The sequence below is a fragment of the Arachis stenosperma genome, chromosome 7 (genome assembly GCF_014773155.1).
Source record: "Arachis stenosperma cultivar V10309 chromosome 7, arast.V10309.gnm1.PFL2, whole genome shotgun sequence".
In the NCBI taxonomy this organism is placed as follows: Eukaryota; Viridiplantae; Streptophyta; class Magnoliopsida; order Fabales; family Fabaceae; genus Arachis; species Arachis stenosperma.
Genome location: NC_080383.1, coordinates 17,629,143 through 17,642,174, shown reverse-complemented (window position 1 = coordinate 17,642,174; position 13,032 = coordinate 17,629,143). Strand labels below are relative to the sequence as shown.

The window sequence follows — 13,032 nt, the reverse complement described above, 5'->3', positions numbered from 1 at the left end:
GTCTACTTAGGTCGGTCTTAATTGCCATCCCTTTTCTCTAGAGACACTAAGCTTTAGTTTTAGTCTCCTACTATAGTTTTTAGCAACGTGGAATTAGGGGTGTGCATGGCCCGGCCCGGCCCGGTCCCGAACAGTTTAGGGACTAATTTGGTGTGATTTCATCGGGTCTAGGGCCGGGTTAGGGTCTCAAAAATAGATCCGGTCATTATTTCGGGTCGGGTCCGGGCCATAGCTCGGGTCACCCGAAATCGGCCCGGTGGCCCGGTCACCATACACAATAAATATTTTGTATTATTAGTGATGGATGATGACTATTATTATGTGAAATTTAAGTATTGTAAACCTTAATATTTTGTGTTATTAGTCATTATATATAAGACTATAAATTAATGTTTTATATTTAAAATGCATAAGACTTTAGACTAATGCATAATATTGTGTTATTTATATTGATTTAAATATTTGGTGTTATTAGGCAATATTAGTATTGATTATGGTTATGCTTTAATTTTAGAGAAGAGTTGGTTCTTGTTATATTTTTCTAAGTGAATTTTACCATGTCAAATAATGGTTGGAGTCTTAGAAATTTGGATATTTTTACATGCTAACTTACAAGAAGGTATCAAGGTAATATAATGTTAACGGCCCGGTTTTCACCCGGTATAGTTGTGGCCCGAAATGATATAGGTTTCATCGAGTTTAGGGTCGGGTTCGGGTCTCATAAATGGACCCGGTACATATTTCGGACCGGGTCTGGGTCACATCAAACCCGGTTTCACCCGGCCCATGCACACCCCTACGTGGAATTAGTGGTAATTTTAGAAGTTGGTCATCTAGTTTTAAAATTCTGCAGAAATTAGTTTTGGAAGTAAGATGGCTGAATAAAATCTTTGAATTTTGAACTAGAGTATCCATACAATTATGACCTTTAGTTTGTTAAAAAACTTAATCCAAGACCGTTGTTTCAAGATAAAATTTGCATAATTCTAAAGTCATTTTCTATTTTTCAAATAGGAAAAGAAAAAAACTGCATTGGCAAAGCAGTTTTAGTGACAACATTGGTTTAGACTTTAGACTTATTTGATTGAAAACGAAGAAAGATTGTTTGATGACAGTAATTTTTAATCATTTTAAGAATAATAAAAATAAACTAAAACATCTGATCCAAAAATTATTAAGCACCAATTTAAACGTTTACTCTACGGTTGAAAAACAAGAAAGCTTTGAAAAGTCGCAAAAATATCATCATCACCATCATCATCATCATCATCGTCAAATTATTATTATTATTATTATTATTATTATTATTATTATGTTCCTACGTCACTTGTTAACAAATCTCCAAATTGTTACTCCCAAGTCCCAAGGAAAGAAAGGAAGAGAACATATCTAAGTTGTTCTGTGTAGTGTGTACAATTTTGCCAAAAAAAAAAAAAGGAATAATAATAACAAAATAATTCTCTTCCAAAAATACAACGTAGTTTTAGATCGTAAGACACAAATACAACCTGGTTATATATCCTAGGTTCCTAAACTAATTCAGGGACCCAAAGCCCGCATGAAAAGAAATTCGTGATAAATAAATATATTGCAGTAATAAAATTAAAATACAACATAGTTTAGAATCACAAGACACAAAGACAACCTAGTTTTATATCATAACTCATAAGACACAAATAAACATAGTTACCTATATGGCTATATCTATACGGATATAATAAATTTCATAATTGTACGATGTGATATTAGTGCAACCTTACATAAATTAGTGTGATACTAACATCAGATAGAAAAATTCTAAATTAATATTTAAATAAGTCAATAATCATCTCACGCCCGAAAAACAGAGAACATACCATTTTCTACACCAATATCTTCCCCTCATCATCAAAACTTTGGTCCACTGCCCAAAATTCCCTCCATGGTTTTTGCATGCGCTAGCCTCTTATTCGATCTACCGCTGTCCCTGTCCCTGTCCCTTTGCATCTTCATGATTTTCCAGGGAACTTCATCAAAACAATGAGACTGTTCGCGCAACTGCTGCTTCTGTTGAATCTCGAAAGTGTCTCAGGTGACATTGAGATGATACCATATTTGCACAAGACACAGAGCACTGTGAGTTCAAGGTAGGACCTCAACCAGCTATATCTTGAAGGATGGGAAGTGAATTCCAGATTCGAAGAAAGCAAGAAACCAGAAGTCCCTTGGCAATCACCAAAATAAAATGATCCAAGCCATGCATCTGAATCAAATGCAGATAGAAAACCCTGTATTTATATCGAAAGTGTGATTAAGAAAGTAGTTATATTTGTTGCAAAAGAGTCTCGCATATATCATCCTTTAAATTTGTCATAGCAAAAAAATAGCCAAAGACAAGTAATCAAATTTAATTTTCAGAGTGAGCATTATACCTATTGCTTCTCTTCAAGTATGCTTGGGTGTTCCAACCAAAATCCTGATCCAATGATATTGCAATGTTCTACAATGACCCTTCCACAACTTTCCGAAGACTTTCCATTCTGCTGATGAGTGAGAGCATTGTCCATCTTGTCCCAAAAAACTGAGGATCCTTGTCGGAACATGGCTGGTAAATTATTGTAATCAATAGCTAGTTCCTCAATTTTCTTTTGCAACTGAGCACCCTTCAAGTTTTGCTGGGCTTCCCTTTTCTGTTTCCCGGATGCAACAAGCTTCCAGAAACATGAGTTGTACTGATTGTTGATGTGGCAATCCACTTGTCTCCATGAAAGATAGTCTTTTAGAATCTCTGTAGATGGATAACACACTGCTCGTCCATCAAAGGAAGGAGGGTACTTCAACTCACTCTGCGAGAAGAAATCTTTCCATCTCATCACATAAGTGGACGTGAAGAATGACAGAATAGTAGAGACGATTTTACTAGCTCTTCTTTGAAAAAGTTCAGTGGTTTTCTTAAGAATAAAGCTATACTCATCGCTAACCCCATAGGCAAAGACTATATCGTGAGGAAACTCTTCTAACACAGTCATAGCACAAGAATTCATCAAATTAAGGGCTCTCTCATCATTTGGCTTCACAAATTCATGTAGCTCAGAAAATCTGTGGAAGTGGCAACCATCTATTCTAATTACAATCCATGTCAACGGCATCAACTTGCTATCAAACTCAAAGGACTTCACATACTCTGGTTTCACATTGTCAACATCCTCCACAAAACAACCAAGCTCTTTCAAAAGAACAGTTTGATCATTCCAAAATTTTCTACCTGCTATCTTCTTTGAATGCACTGTAATAATCTTTCTCCTTTGTCTTTTAATGGGAACCCCATTATCTGCGTACTTCACAATATCATCAACCACAGCCTTTAAGACACATGACCCTTGTCGGAATATGGGCTCCAGTGTATTGTAGTTGACATTGAACTCATCAAATAGAAGATTGTTTAGGTTACATTTCTCAGCACCCTTGAGTAAATCATGTGCTTCCCTAAAATCCATGCCACGTTTGACAAGACGCCAAAAGCATTGATCGTATTGATTACTTGCATGACAGATATTTTGCCTCCACAATAGATATGCTTGGAGGACATCTACCGAAGCACAACTCGTAACATGCCCACGGAAGGAAGGAGAATACTGCAGTTCCTTTTGTGGGAAGAAGTCACTCCATTTTGTCACAAATACAGATGAGAAAAAAGAAGTGATGATGGATAGCACTTTGCTGGCTCGTCTATCATAAAACTTGGAGGTCTTCTTGAAAACAAAAGTGTACTCATCACTGAACCCATAAGCAAGTACAATATCTGCATACTCTTCAAGGAGGGAAACAGCACAAGAGTTCATCAAGTTCAAGGCATTTTCATCATAAGGCTTGTGAAGCTGGTGGAGTTGAGAAAACTTGGTGAAGTTACGGCCATTGATTCGAACAAGAATGAAGTTGGGAAACATAACCTCATCCTCCAGTTCAAAATTCTTGACATACTCATACTTGCTGTTTGCCATTATGTTGTTTCAAAAATATTAATCAGATCATGCTACGAAGAATGTTTTTCCTGTACAAACTACACTAGAGGCATTTTGAGTTAGTTATTTTCTATATGAAATTGTACTCTTCATTTATAAAAAATCATATTTTAATACTATAAAATCGTACTCTTCATTATAAAAGCATTACATCTTAATACTATATCAAAATTATTAAAAATACAAATTAATCACAAATTCAAGAACAAATTGAACATTTCCTCAATTATTTACATTTCGCAGGTTAAATGTATTGTGTAAAAGTGAAATAAAAATAAATGAATGGGTGATAATATTAACAGAAAAGTGATTATCAAAATCACTAGAAGCCTAGACAATTTTTTCCCCCAAAAGAAAATGATTGTTATATCCAAAGTTCTGAAAATCGAACTGTCATCGAACCATTCTAACTACTTGTTCACTGATTTAATGGTTCAACCAGAGTAACCAAATTATAATAAAATGATACATAAATTATAAAGTATGAGTTCAAGAATTTAGCAATTCTAATACATAAATCATAAATAAAGAGCAGAACTTCAAGAAGAGAGCTATGTAGAGTCAGCACCTAAGCATAAATATGCAGCATATACATATAGTATTCTTCCATATATTCGTCTTTGAAATAAGACTAAAAATGCACAAGCACAAGCACAAAAATCAAAACCATGTAAATAACATGACACTTATGTCTAAATTGTTAATAACCACAATACCAGCAGCAGTTTCAATATAACACCAAGAACAATACAGCAAGATTATTAACAAAAAAATAACAGTAATACAAATTATTAACAATAAATCAATAACACAGCAAAAAGAACAATTATTAACACCATAATAAGAACACAGCAACAGTAAAAAACACAGCAAAGAGGATTGCAAGAATTGCAACAGCACAGCATTCCGTACCATAACACAGCAAGAACGACTTTCCAATACACAACACAGCAAGAACACAGAAAAGAGGAGAGGACTCACCTACCAGAATCTTCGGCGAGCACGGCAGAGCAGAGGGATACCTACGACGAAGGAGAAGGAGGAGCGACCGACGACTAACTGAACCCGAAAACCAACCACCACCAACGAACGGCGGCTGCCTGCGGCGGCTGGGGTTTAGGGTTTCACCGACAGAGCCTAAACTCTCAGTTCTCAGGGGGGGGACTGGCGCTGTCCTTTCTCCACAACATGCACACAAGCCAACCGCGGTAATTTTGAAATTTTAATGGCTCTCAGGGGCTTTCGTGCCATTTTACTTCCATTGAGGCCTTGAGGGTGTTTTCGGTCATTTAATTTGTTGCGTGTGCATTGGAAGGTAGTGGTGCAGACGCACGCAGCGTAGCACAAGCGCGGTTTCCTACACAAGCAACAGCTTTGAGCGCGAGGAGGTTCACTTCTTAACCCTCGTCTCCCTCTTTCTCTGCAGAGTGAAGAACGAAACGAACAATGCGACGAAGAAGCCAGCGGAAGGGGCAATCCTCAGTCTCAGGTAGCTAACTTTATCCTTCTCTATCTATCTATGCTTTGATGTTCCTTTTCAGTGTTCCTCAGAAATCACATGGAAGATGCAACGTCATCATCCAAATGTCATTTTTAGTTCCATTGCATCTCATGACATTGAAAATGTACTTGTTTTCATCACTTGCTTGTGAAAATGGTTATTCAATTCTATCCACGTCCAAGATTGGTTTGCGCCGATAACTAATTAGTTAGGCCAATAACTAATTTATTATTCCTCCAGAAAACTGCATATCCATTCTTTTTTTCTTCAGGTGTACATTGTTATATCCATCTTGTGCTTCAATATTTCTTATATATATATATATATATATATATATATATATACACTTTCTTTCATGGGTGTCTCCCTGTATTAAACTTTTATTCCCCATGGAATTAGCAGCTTGCAGCATGTAAGAAGCATAACAGTGTCTCAAATAATTAATTTGAATTTCAATTTTTAAATTTCTAGTTTGTTAAGGATTATTTAACTAGTATTCTTCTGCTTTTGGGGTGGATGGATGTATGCAGTTTCTTCCGCACGGATTTTTTGACAGCAATGAAATTCAAATTTTGTCTTCCACGGTTGAAATGAAACTATAAATCCATAACATGGGAGCATTAGTATTTGTTTTCCTTAAATTTAAGTTGTCCTTGAGTCAGGAATCACTTTCTTAGTGAAATTGAAACGAAAACATAACAGGAGGTCAAATTCCCCCCCCCCCCCCCCCCCTCTCTTTTCCCTCTTTTTTTTTCAGTTGAAGCATGTACAAAACCCAGTGCATATTGCTGATCCAAATGATTCTAATGGTCACACATTATTTACGGGCATTTGCTTTTGAAATTGCAGAAAATGAACCAGGATCACAACAAGATTCAGAAGGTCAGAGCAAGTTTCAATCACTTAGTGATAATGATTCTATAATATAATTTCAATTACTGAGCCAAATCATGTTACTCATGATTTGCCAACGTTTACACTGGATTTCAGGAACTTTGTCGGAAATATCAAGGGAGGCAGTGGGGAAACTTTTACAGCGTGCTAATAAAGTTGGTGGCAGGAGGAGAAAGATGATGGTTGGTTTGTTAATTTGTTATCATTACTTATTCATAAGTTTAACTGCAGTTGTTTTGTTGACTTAGTAACATGGAAGTGGAATAACTTCATTGTCAGTGTTTGACGTTTTATAGTGATGTTGGAAAATTCTAGTGTTTCATGTTCTTCGTTTGATCTTCTTATAGCTGGAGTCTGAGACAGAACAAAATGGAACTCACATATTGGAACAAATCCTCCAACCGAAGACTTCAGAGGTTGGACATAATCATAGAAATCCCATAGGAAGTACTTCTGCAGAGGAGAAATGTAATAACGTAAGTATAGACCAAGGATACTTGAACGACAAGGGCGAACTAGATGACTCAGACTGGGAAGAGGGCACCATTCCCGTGGATGATAGCCCTGTGACTATTGAATTTGATGTGACTCCAGATCCAGCTGTGAAGAAACAAGCTCGTCGTGCTTCTGCCAAGGATAAGGTTAATTACTATCTTTTACCAGTAGCATAGTTGGCTTTAATAGTATAACTTCCAGCCACTTGCTAAAAATTTAGTAAATTCTTCAGGACTTGGCTGAACTTGTACACAAGGTTCATTTGCTTTGTTTACTTGCTCGTGGAAGGTTAATAGATAGTGCTTGTGATGATCCTCTTATTCAGGTTAATCCTTGATAACCTTTTAATCTTTTTAATGAATAAAAATTCTTAGTAACATTTTTAAGTATAAAAAAACTGGATATTATAAATAACTTAATTGTGTTTTCATATCTTGCCTCCCTAATATCTATTATTTTATGATAATTAAATTGCTTCTGAAATTGAGCACTTCTTGATAATGGCAGGCTTCTTTGCTTTCTCTACTCCCAGCACACTTGCTCCAGTTGTCAAATGTCACAAAACTCACATCAAGAGCTCTACATCCTTTAATTTCATGGGTATGCTTTGATTCAGCAATTATATGCTTTGTTTTGTTGCATTTAGTGCTTAGTTTGTACCACGCATTCTATCCTTTTTGATTCCTAGTGTGTAATGTTTGCAGTTCCATGATAACTTTCATGTTCGAAACTATACAAATGCAGAAGCATCACTACACTTTGCTTTGTCATCAGCTTTAGAATCACGTGAGGGTAGTCCTGAAGAGGTGGACCTTCTTTTACTAGAGCCTTGTTGTTTCAATATTTACTTCCTGACTAGTGACTATATATATATTTGACTAGATATTTAGTTTATACTTCAATAAGGGTTGCATCGATCATCATAATATTAATATGATTAGGGAGGTGTATAACACATGCTATTCTAAAATAAAGTTTCTTCAGATCAGATTGGTTGTATCATCTGTAGAGTTCATGCAATATAATCCTCTAACAAAATTAACATGAATTTCTTAAAAAATATTTATGTAATTGCAGATTGCAGCTTTATCAGTTGCACTGTTTAGAGCTTTGAATTTTACAACCAGGTATTGCAACATTATGTTTTCCTCTCTTTTCATCTTCTTTTCTTTCATCCAAAAGTATTCTAAAAACAGAAATCCACTCATCTTTTTTCCTTTCGTACTATTTCCTTTCTCTTTTTTATAATATTAATTATTGAGATAAGATTGGAAGAATTTAATTTCTTCTGGTAAGCATTTATGTGAAGTTAAGTTAAATTTCTTGTTGATGCTATATTTTAGGTTTGTATCCATTTTGGATGTTGCATCTCTCAAACCAAATCAATCCATGGGATCAGATGCAGGTAGATCCAGTAAGGGGATATTTAATACTTCAACACCAATGGTGTCTAAGAAAAAATTGGATTTTAATTCAACACGAAAATCATTAACCAATGAGAAAGAAAAAGTCTGTGAAAGCTCTTGTGGGAATTCACGGAGAAGTAAAAAAGGTCGTGCAACAAGCCATGTGTCTGAGTCTAATAATCCTCCCACTGCTGAAAACTTGAATGATAGTGTGTCCAAGTCACAAATTTCTGAGACACAAGATAAGAACTCCAAACCGTGTCTTTCTGAACAATCTTGTAGATCAAAGAGAAAAGGGGATCTTGAATTTGAGATGCAGTTGGAAATGGCTCTTTCTGCTACAGCAGTTGGATCCTTGAATAGTAAATTGGAGTCGGATACAAATGATGATGCAGCAAATGTTTCTTCTCCATCAAAAAAAATGAAGAGAGATATAAGTGGAGAATCTTCAACGCCCCCTCAAGTAATTTCCACAGCACTAGGATCAAAAAAAGTAGGATCACCTCTGTATTGGGCAGAAGTATATTGCAGCGAAGAGAATTTGACAGGAAAATGGGTGCATGTTGATGTCGTGAATTCTATTATTGATGGGGAGGACAAGGTTGAAGCTATGGCAGCTGCATGCAAAACATCTTTGAGATATGTTGTTGCCTTTGCTGGGCAGGGGGCCAAAGATGTGACCCGCAGGTTAGAGTTTCCCCTTCATTTGTGTTCATTTTGAAGCTTTATTTAAACTCAAATTCCCAACAGCTGTGTTCATCGGATGCTTTACTGCTCAAGCTTTCATTTTATTTGTTTTGGGAGATTACTCTTGATCGTAGGATAGAGTATTTGTTTCTCTGATCTGATGAGCAATACTGGCACAAAAATCCATTGAGTTCATGCTGGATGCAAAATAGGCAGCATGACAAGTTTTGAAGTGAAAAAGCATAGCAGGCTTAATTATATTAATTGATATACTGGTACACTAGTATATATTTTCAGTCATTCTTACCCTTGTGAGAGAAAAATTAATGGAATATTTATAAGTTATGGCAAAACCTTCATGATTATTACTGAATTACTTATTAACAGGAAAGGAAAAATAGCTGTCACTACACAACAATTAGATACACTAGATGTGTGTCCGAGATGTTTACAAATGATACCATAGAGCATATTGGACGTATACTAAGCCAGTCATTATACCATAAAGATTGAGACCCATTACCAACTTAAACCGAAAATCCTCTCTGAGGAAGTTTACTGCGTTGATTATACTCTTCCAAAATAAGACCCATTAATAGGAATAGTATTAGTAGCTTGCAAGAATGATCCTTGTTTGACATACTCATCACACAACACTGTAACCCATGGTTTATCAGTTTGTGTCAAACAATTCCAGACTAACTTTCCCAAAAGTCCTACGTTTCTTAGTCTTGTATCCATAGTTCCCAACCCGCCGTACTCCCTTGGAAGAGTAATATTATCCCATCTTACGAGATTGAAACCTTTATCATTGCTCTTGCCACTCCAAATAAAATTTCGCAAGCAAGCATCAATGGAATTACAAATAGATTGTGGCAACCACATGGCTTGCATAGAATAGATGGGTAAAGAGGAAAGAACAGACTTAACCATACTCTGCCAGCATGATTAAATAGTTTACCTTTCCATGAAGCTAATCTTTGTCTGATTTTTTTCTTGAATACCATAAAATTGAATTGTGACATAGTAGAGTTGCCTAATAAATATTTCATTTCCTGTCAGACATAGCTGTATTTTTCAGAAGGTAGCTCATGCATTTTTACCTCCACTCAACTCTTAAATTTTAATGCTGATTAGTAGCTTCAATTAGTTGACTAGTGATTCATAAGGGTTATGTCTCATTTCCTGAAGATGCTTGTTCATTTTGTTGTATTAGGTATTGCATGAAATGGTATAAGATAGCATCGGAACGAGTTAATTCAATGTGGTGGGATTCAGTATTGGCACCGCTGAGGGACCTGGAATCGGGGGCAACTGGAGGTGTGGTTCCTTCGAGAACAAACCACATCACTTCTACACAATCCAACATGAGTGACTCTTTCGTACCTACACGGAGCTCTCTTGAGGATATTGAGTTGGAAACTAGGGCATTAACTGAGCCTCTTCCAACTAACCAGCAGGTATTTCGAAGTGACCCTTAAAACATGAAGAATTATATTGTGTATATAATTTAAGGCTCTCTTTCCCCTTGCAGGCCTACAAAGCTCATCCACTTTATGCCATAGAAAGATGGCTTACAAAGTATCAAGTACTTCACCCAAAGGGTCCAATTCTGGGCTTATGTGGAGGTTTCCATGTTTACCCTCGGACTTGTGTGCAAACTGTTAAGACGAAAGAGAGATGGCTCAGGGAAGGACTGCAAGTTAAAGCCAATGAACTGCCTGTGAAGGTCTCATCTTGCAAACACTTTTTAGTGTTGTTCCCCTGATTTCCTTGTATTTTTTCCCTTTTGATTTACATCTGTTTGATTCTTTATCCAAAATTTAAAAAAAAAAATGTAAAAATCCATTCAGGAGCTTAAACCTTCCGTGAAGGCCCAGAACTTACAAGATTTTGAAGCTGATGACTATGAGTGCACTGATTCTAAGGAAAATATTAAACTTTATGGGAGCTGGCAGTTGGAACCATTAAATTTGCCTCATGCTATGAATGGGATAGTACCTAAGGTATTTTCTGTTACTTTCTGCAAAATACTCGGAAAAAGTATAGGTATGAAGATAATTTGATGGTAGAAAATTAGAAATTCCTTGCTAACGTCTTAAACGGTTTATCCTTCAAGATTTCTTATGTAGAAGTATGTTCCATGCATTTTGCTCCTTGGATCAACACTTGATATACAATATAATAGTTTGACATTTTCTGATTTGGGTCTAGCCAGGCTTATTTTCCATAGCAACTACATATTCGAACAGGTTCAGTGTACTGCCCTGATGAAGACCGTCTTGCTCTAAATTACTGTATTTTGTAGACAATGAGGTTGAAAATAAATAAAATAAAAAGAAAGAAGAAAGGAAAGCCAAAACCATCTTCCAAGTCCAATAAAGGGAGTTTGGCAAGTCAAAACCTCACCAGTCAGTTTAATAAAACAGTGCTTTGAGGCCCCATCTGGTGTATGTGGAGCACGGCTGAAGATGTATTTTTTGTATGATTGAATAGAGACTTACGGAGCTCTGAGTAAATTAAGCTAGTTGCCCCTATGTACTTACTGGCTTACTGCACTGCATTTATAAGATTATAATCATAAATATCTGCTAGCTGGAATATGCACATATGTACATCTTGTTTTATGTGATTGCATGAATTCTATTATTATTGATTGTTGCATTTCCTGTTTTGAATTAGAACGAACGTGGTCAGGTAGATGTTTGGTCTGAGAAATGTCTTCCACCAGGGACCGTGCACCTGAGATTTCCAAGGGCGTTTTCAATTGCAAAGAAGCTAGAAATTGATTATGCTCCTGCTATGGTTGGTTTTGAATTTAAAAACGGGCGTTCATACCCTGTCTTTGATGGTATTGTGGTGTGTGCCGAGTTCAAGGATGTACTGTTAGAGGTATTCTTTTTTCTTGCTAAAGAAATAATATTGCTGCAGATAAACTGAAATTTGACATGTGAAAAGTTTGTCACATTATCAACTAAGTAAATGGCTCTTTAGTTCTTTAAATCTTATGAATCTAATGATTACTGTGGCTAGCAAGCAGTTCATGAAAATTGCGTATGCTATATAAAGTAGAAAAGTAGAAATCTCTTGGCCTTCAAAAAAATAATATTAATAATAATGATAGAAATCCCTTAGCCTCTTTAGTTACAATAAAGCACTCAATTTCATCTTCACCCCTCTAAAATTTGGTTTTTTTCCTTGACTCCAGGATGTTAAATTGTTACTTTTGCATCCTGCTTTTATAGTTCTCTGCATTTACCTCTTCCTTGATTTTCTCCATTTCCCAGGCATTTGCCGAGGAAGAACAAAGACGGCAGGCAGAAGAGAAGAGAAGAGATGAAGCTGAGGCTCTTCGTCGGTGGTACCAGCTGCTTTCATCTATCGTAACGCGCCAAAGGTTGAAAAATCGATATAATAATGGTTTGTCATCAGAGATTTTGACTGAAGTCCAACATGTGAATGATAAGGAATCAAATGCCACAGTGAGTGATAGTTATGACAAGAATCAGACTCCCAAAAACCAGCAAGTAAACACAAGCAAGAATGATAGCGGTCTCGATCTGGAAGCTTTGGTAAGTACTCCTGGTAAAGCACATGAGCATGTGTTTTTGAAAGAGTATGAGAGCTTTGATGAGGGAACCTCTCTATTAACAAAACGATGCCAATGTGGATTTTCAGTCCAAGTAGAAGAATTGTAGCATCTATGCGAAACACCTTCATGTAAAACACCCACCCCCAACAAAAAGAAAATGTATAAAACGCGTTTTGTCTGGATGCAGAGTTTTGATGAAACTTGAAAGCAGTTAAACCCTTGTATTTTCGGGACTCACTTTTCCAGATATGTACATCTTAAACATACTTCAGTTTGTCAATGCAATTTCACAGAATATAGAAGACATGTTTGTCAACTAATCTTTTAAGAGGGGACCAAATAAGGCCTCCACAAAAGGGAAAAAAGATGGAGCCCAATTGAATTGCTTAACTATAAATCTGTTTAATACCGCACTAAGTATCACAAATTTCAAGAAGGAATAAAATCAGAACCAAA

The 13,032-nt window shown here is 36.3% G+C and overlaps 2 protein-coding genes across 7 annotated transcripts; one reads left to right on the top strand and one right to left on the bottom strand.

Moving 5' to 3' along the window:
• Positions 1–1,517: 1,517 nt before the first annotated feature.
• LOC130941076 (tRNA(His) guanylyltransferase 1-like) lies at positions 1,518–5,208 on the bottom strand. Of its 6 annotated transcripts, none has more exons than XM_057869463.1 (3): positions 4,983–5,208; positions 2,412–4,039; positions 1,518–2,242 (listed from the first exon to the last, which is right to left on the bottom strand). In XM_057869463.1, the coding sequence occupies exon 2, from the start codon at positions 3,978–3,980 to the stop codon at positions 2,412–2,414; it is 1,569 nt and encodes a 522-aa protein (XP_057725446.1). In that variant the 5' UTR covers positions 3,981–4,039; positions 4,983–5,208; the 3' UTR covers positions 1,518–2,242. The 6 variants fall into 6 exon arrangements, with proteins under 6 accessions (XP_057725446.1, XP_057725445.1, XP_057725444.1 ...); XM_057869462.1 differs by having other exon boundaries at positions 1,519–2,267; positions 2,412–4,044; XM_057869461.1 differs by having other exon boundaries at positions 1,519–2,267; positions 2,412–4,044; positions 4,987–5,208.
• Positions 5,209–5,385: 177 nt separating this feature from the next.
• Positions 5,386–12,928, top strand: LOC130941075 (DNA repair protein RAD4). Its single transcript, XM_057869458.1, has 14 exons — positions 5,386–5,490; positions 6,352–6,384; positions 6,493–6,578; positions 6,744–7,037; positions 7,124–7,216; positions 7,399–7,491; positions 7,596–7,697; positions 7,969–8,018; positions 8,235–8,984; positions 10,201–10,444; positions 10,519–10,713; positions 10,838–10,990; positions 11,667–11,876; positions 12,272–12,928. The coding sequence occupies exons 1-14, from the start codon at positions 5,448–5,450 to the stop codon at positions 12,680–12,682; spliced, it is 2,757 nt and encodes a 918-aa protein (XP_057725441.1). The 5' UTR covers positions 5,386–5,447; the 3' UTR covers positions 12,683–12,928.
• The last annotated feature ends 104 nt before the right edge of the window (positions 12,929–13,032 follow it).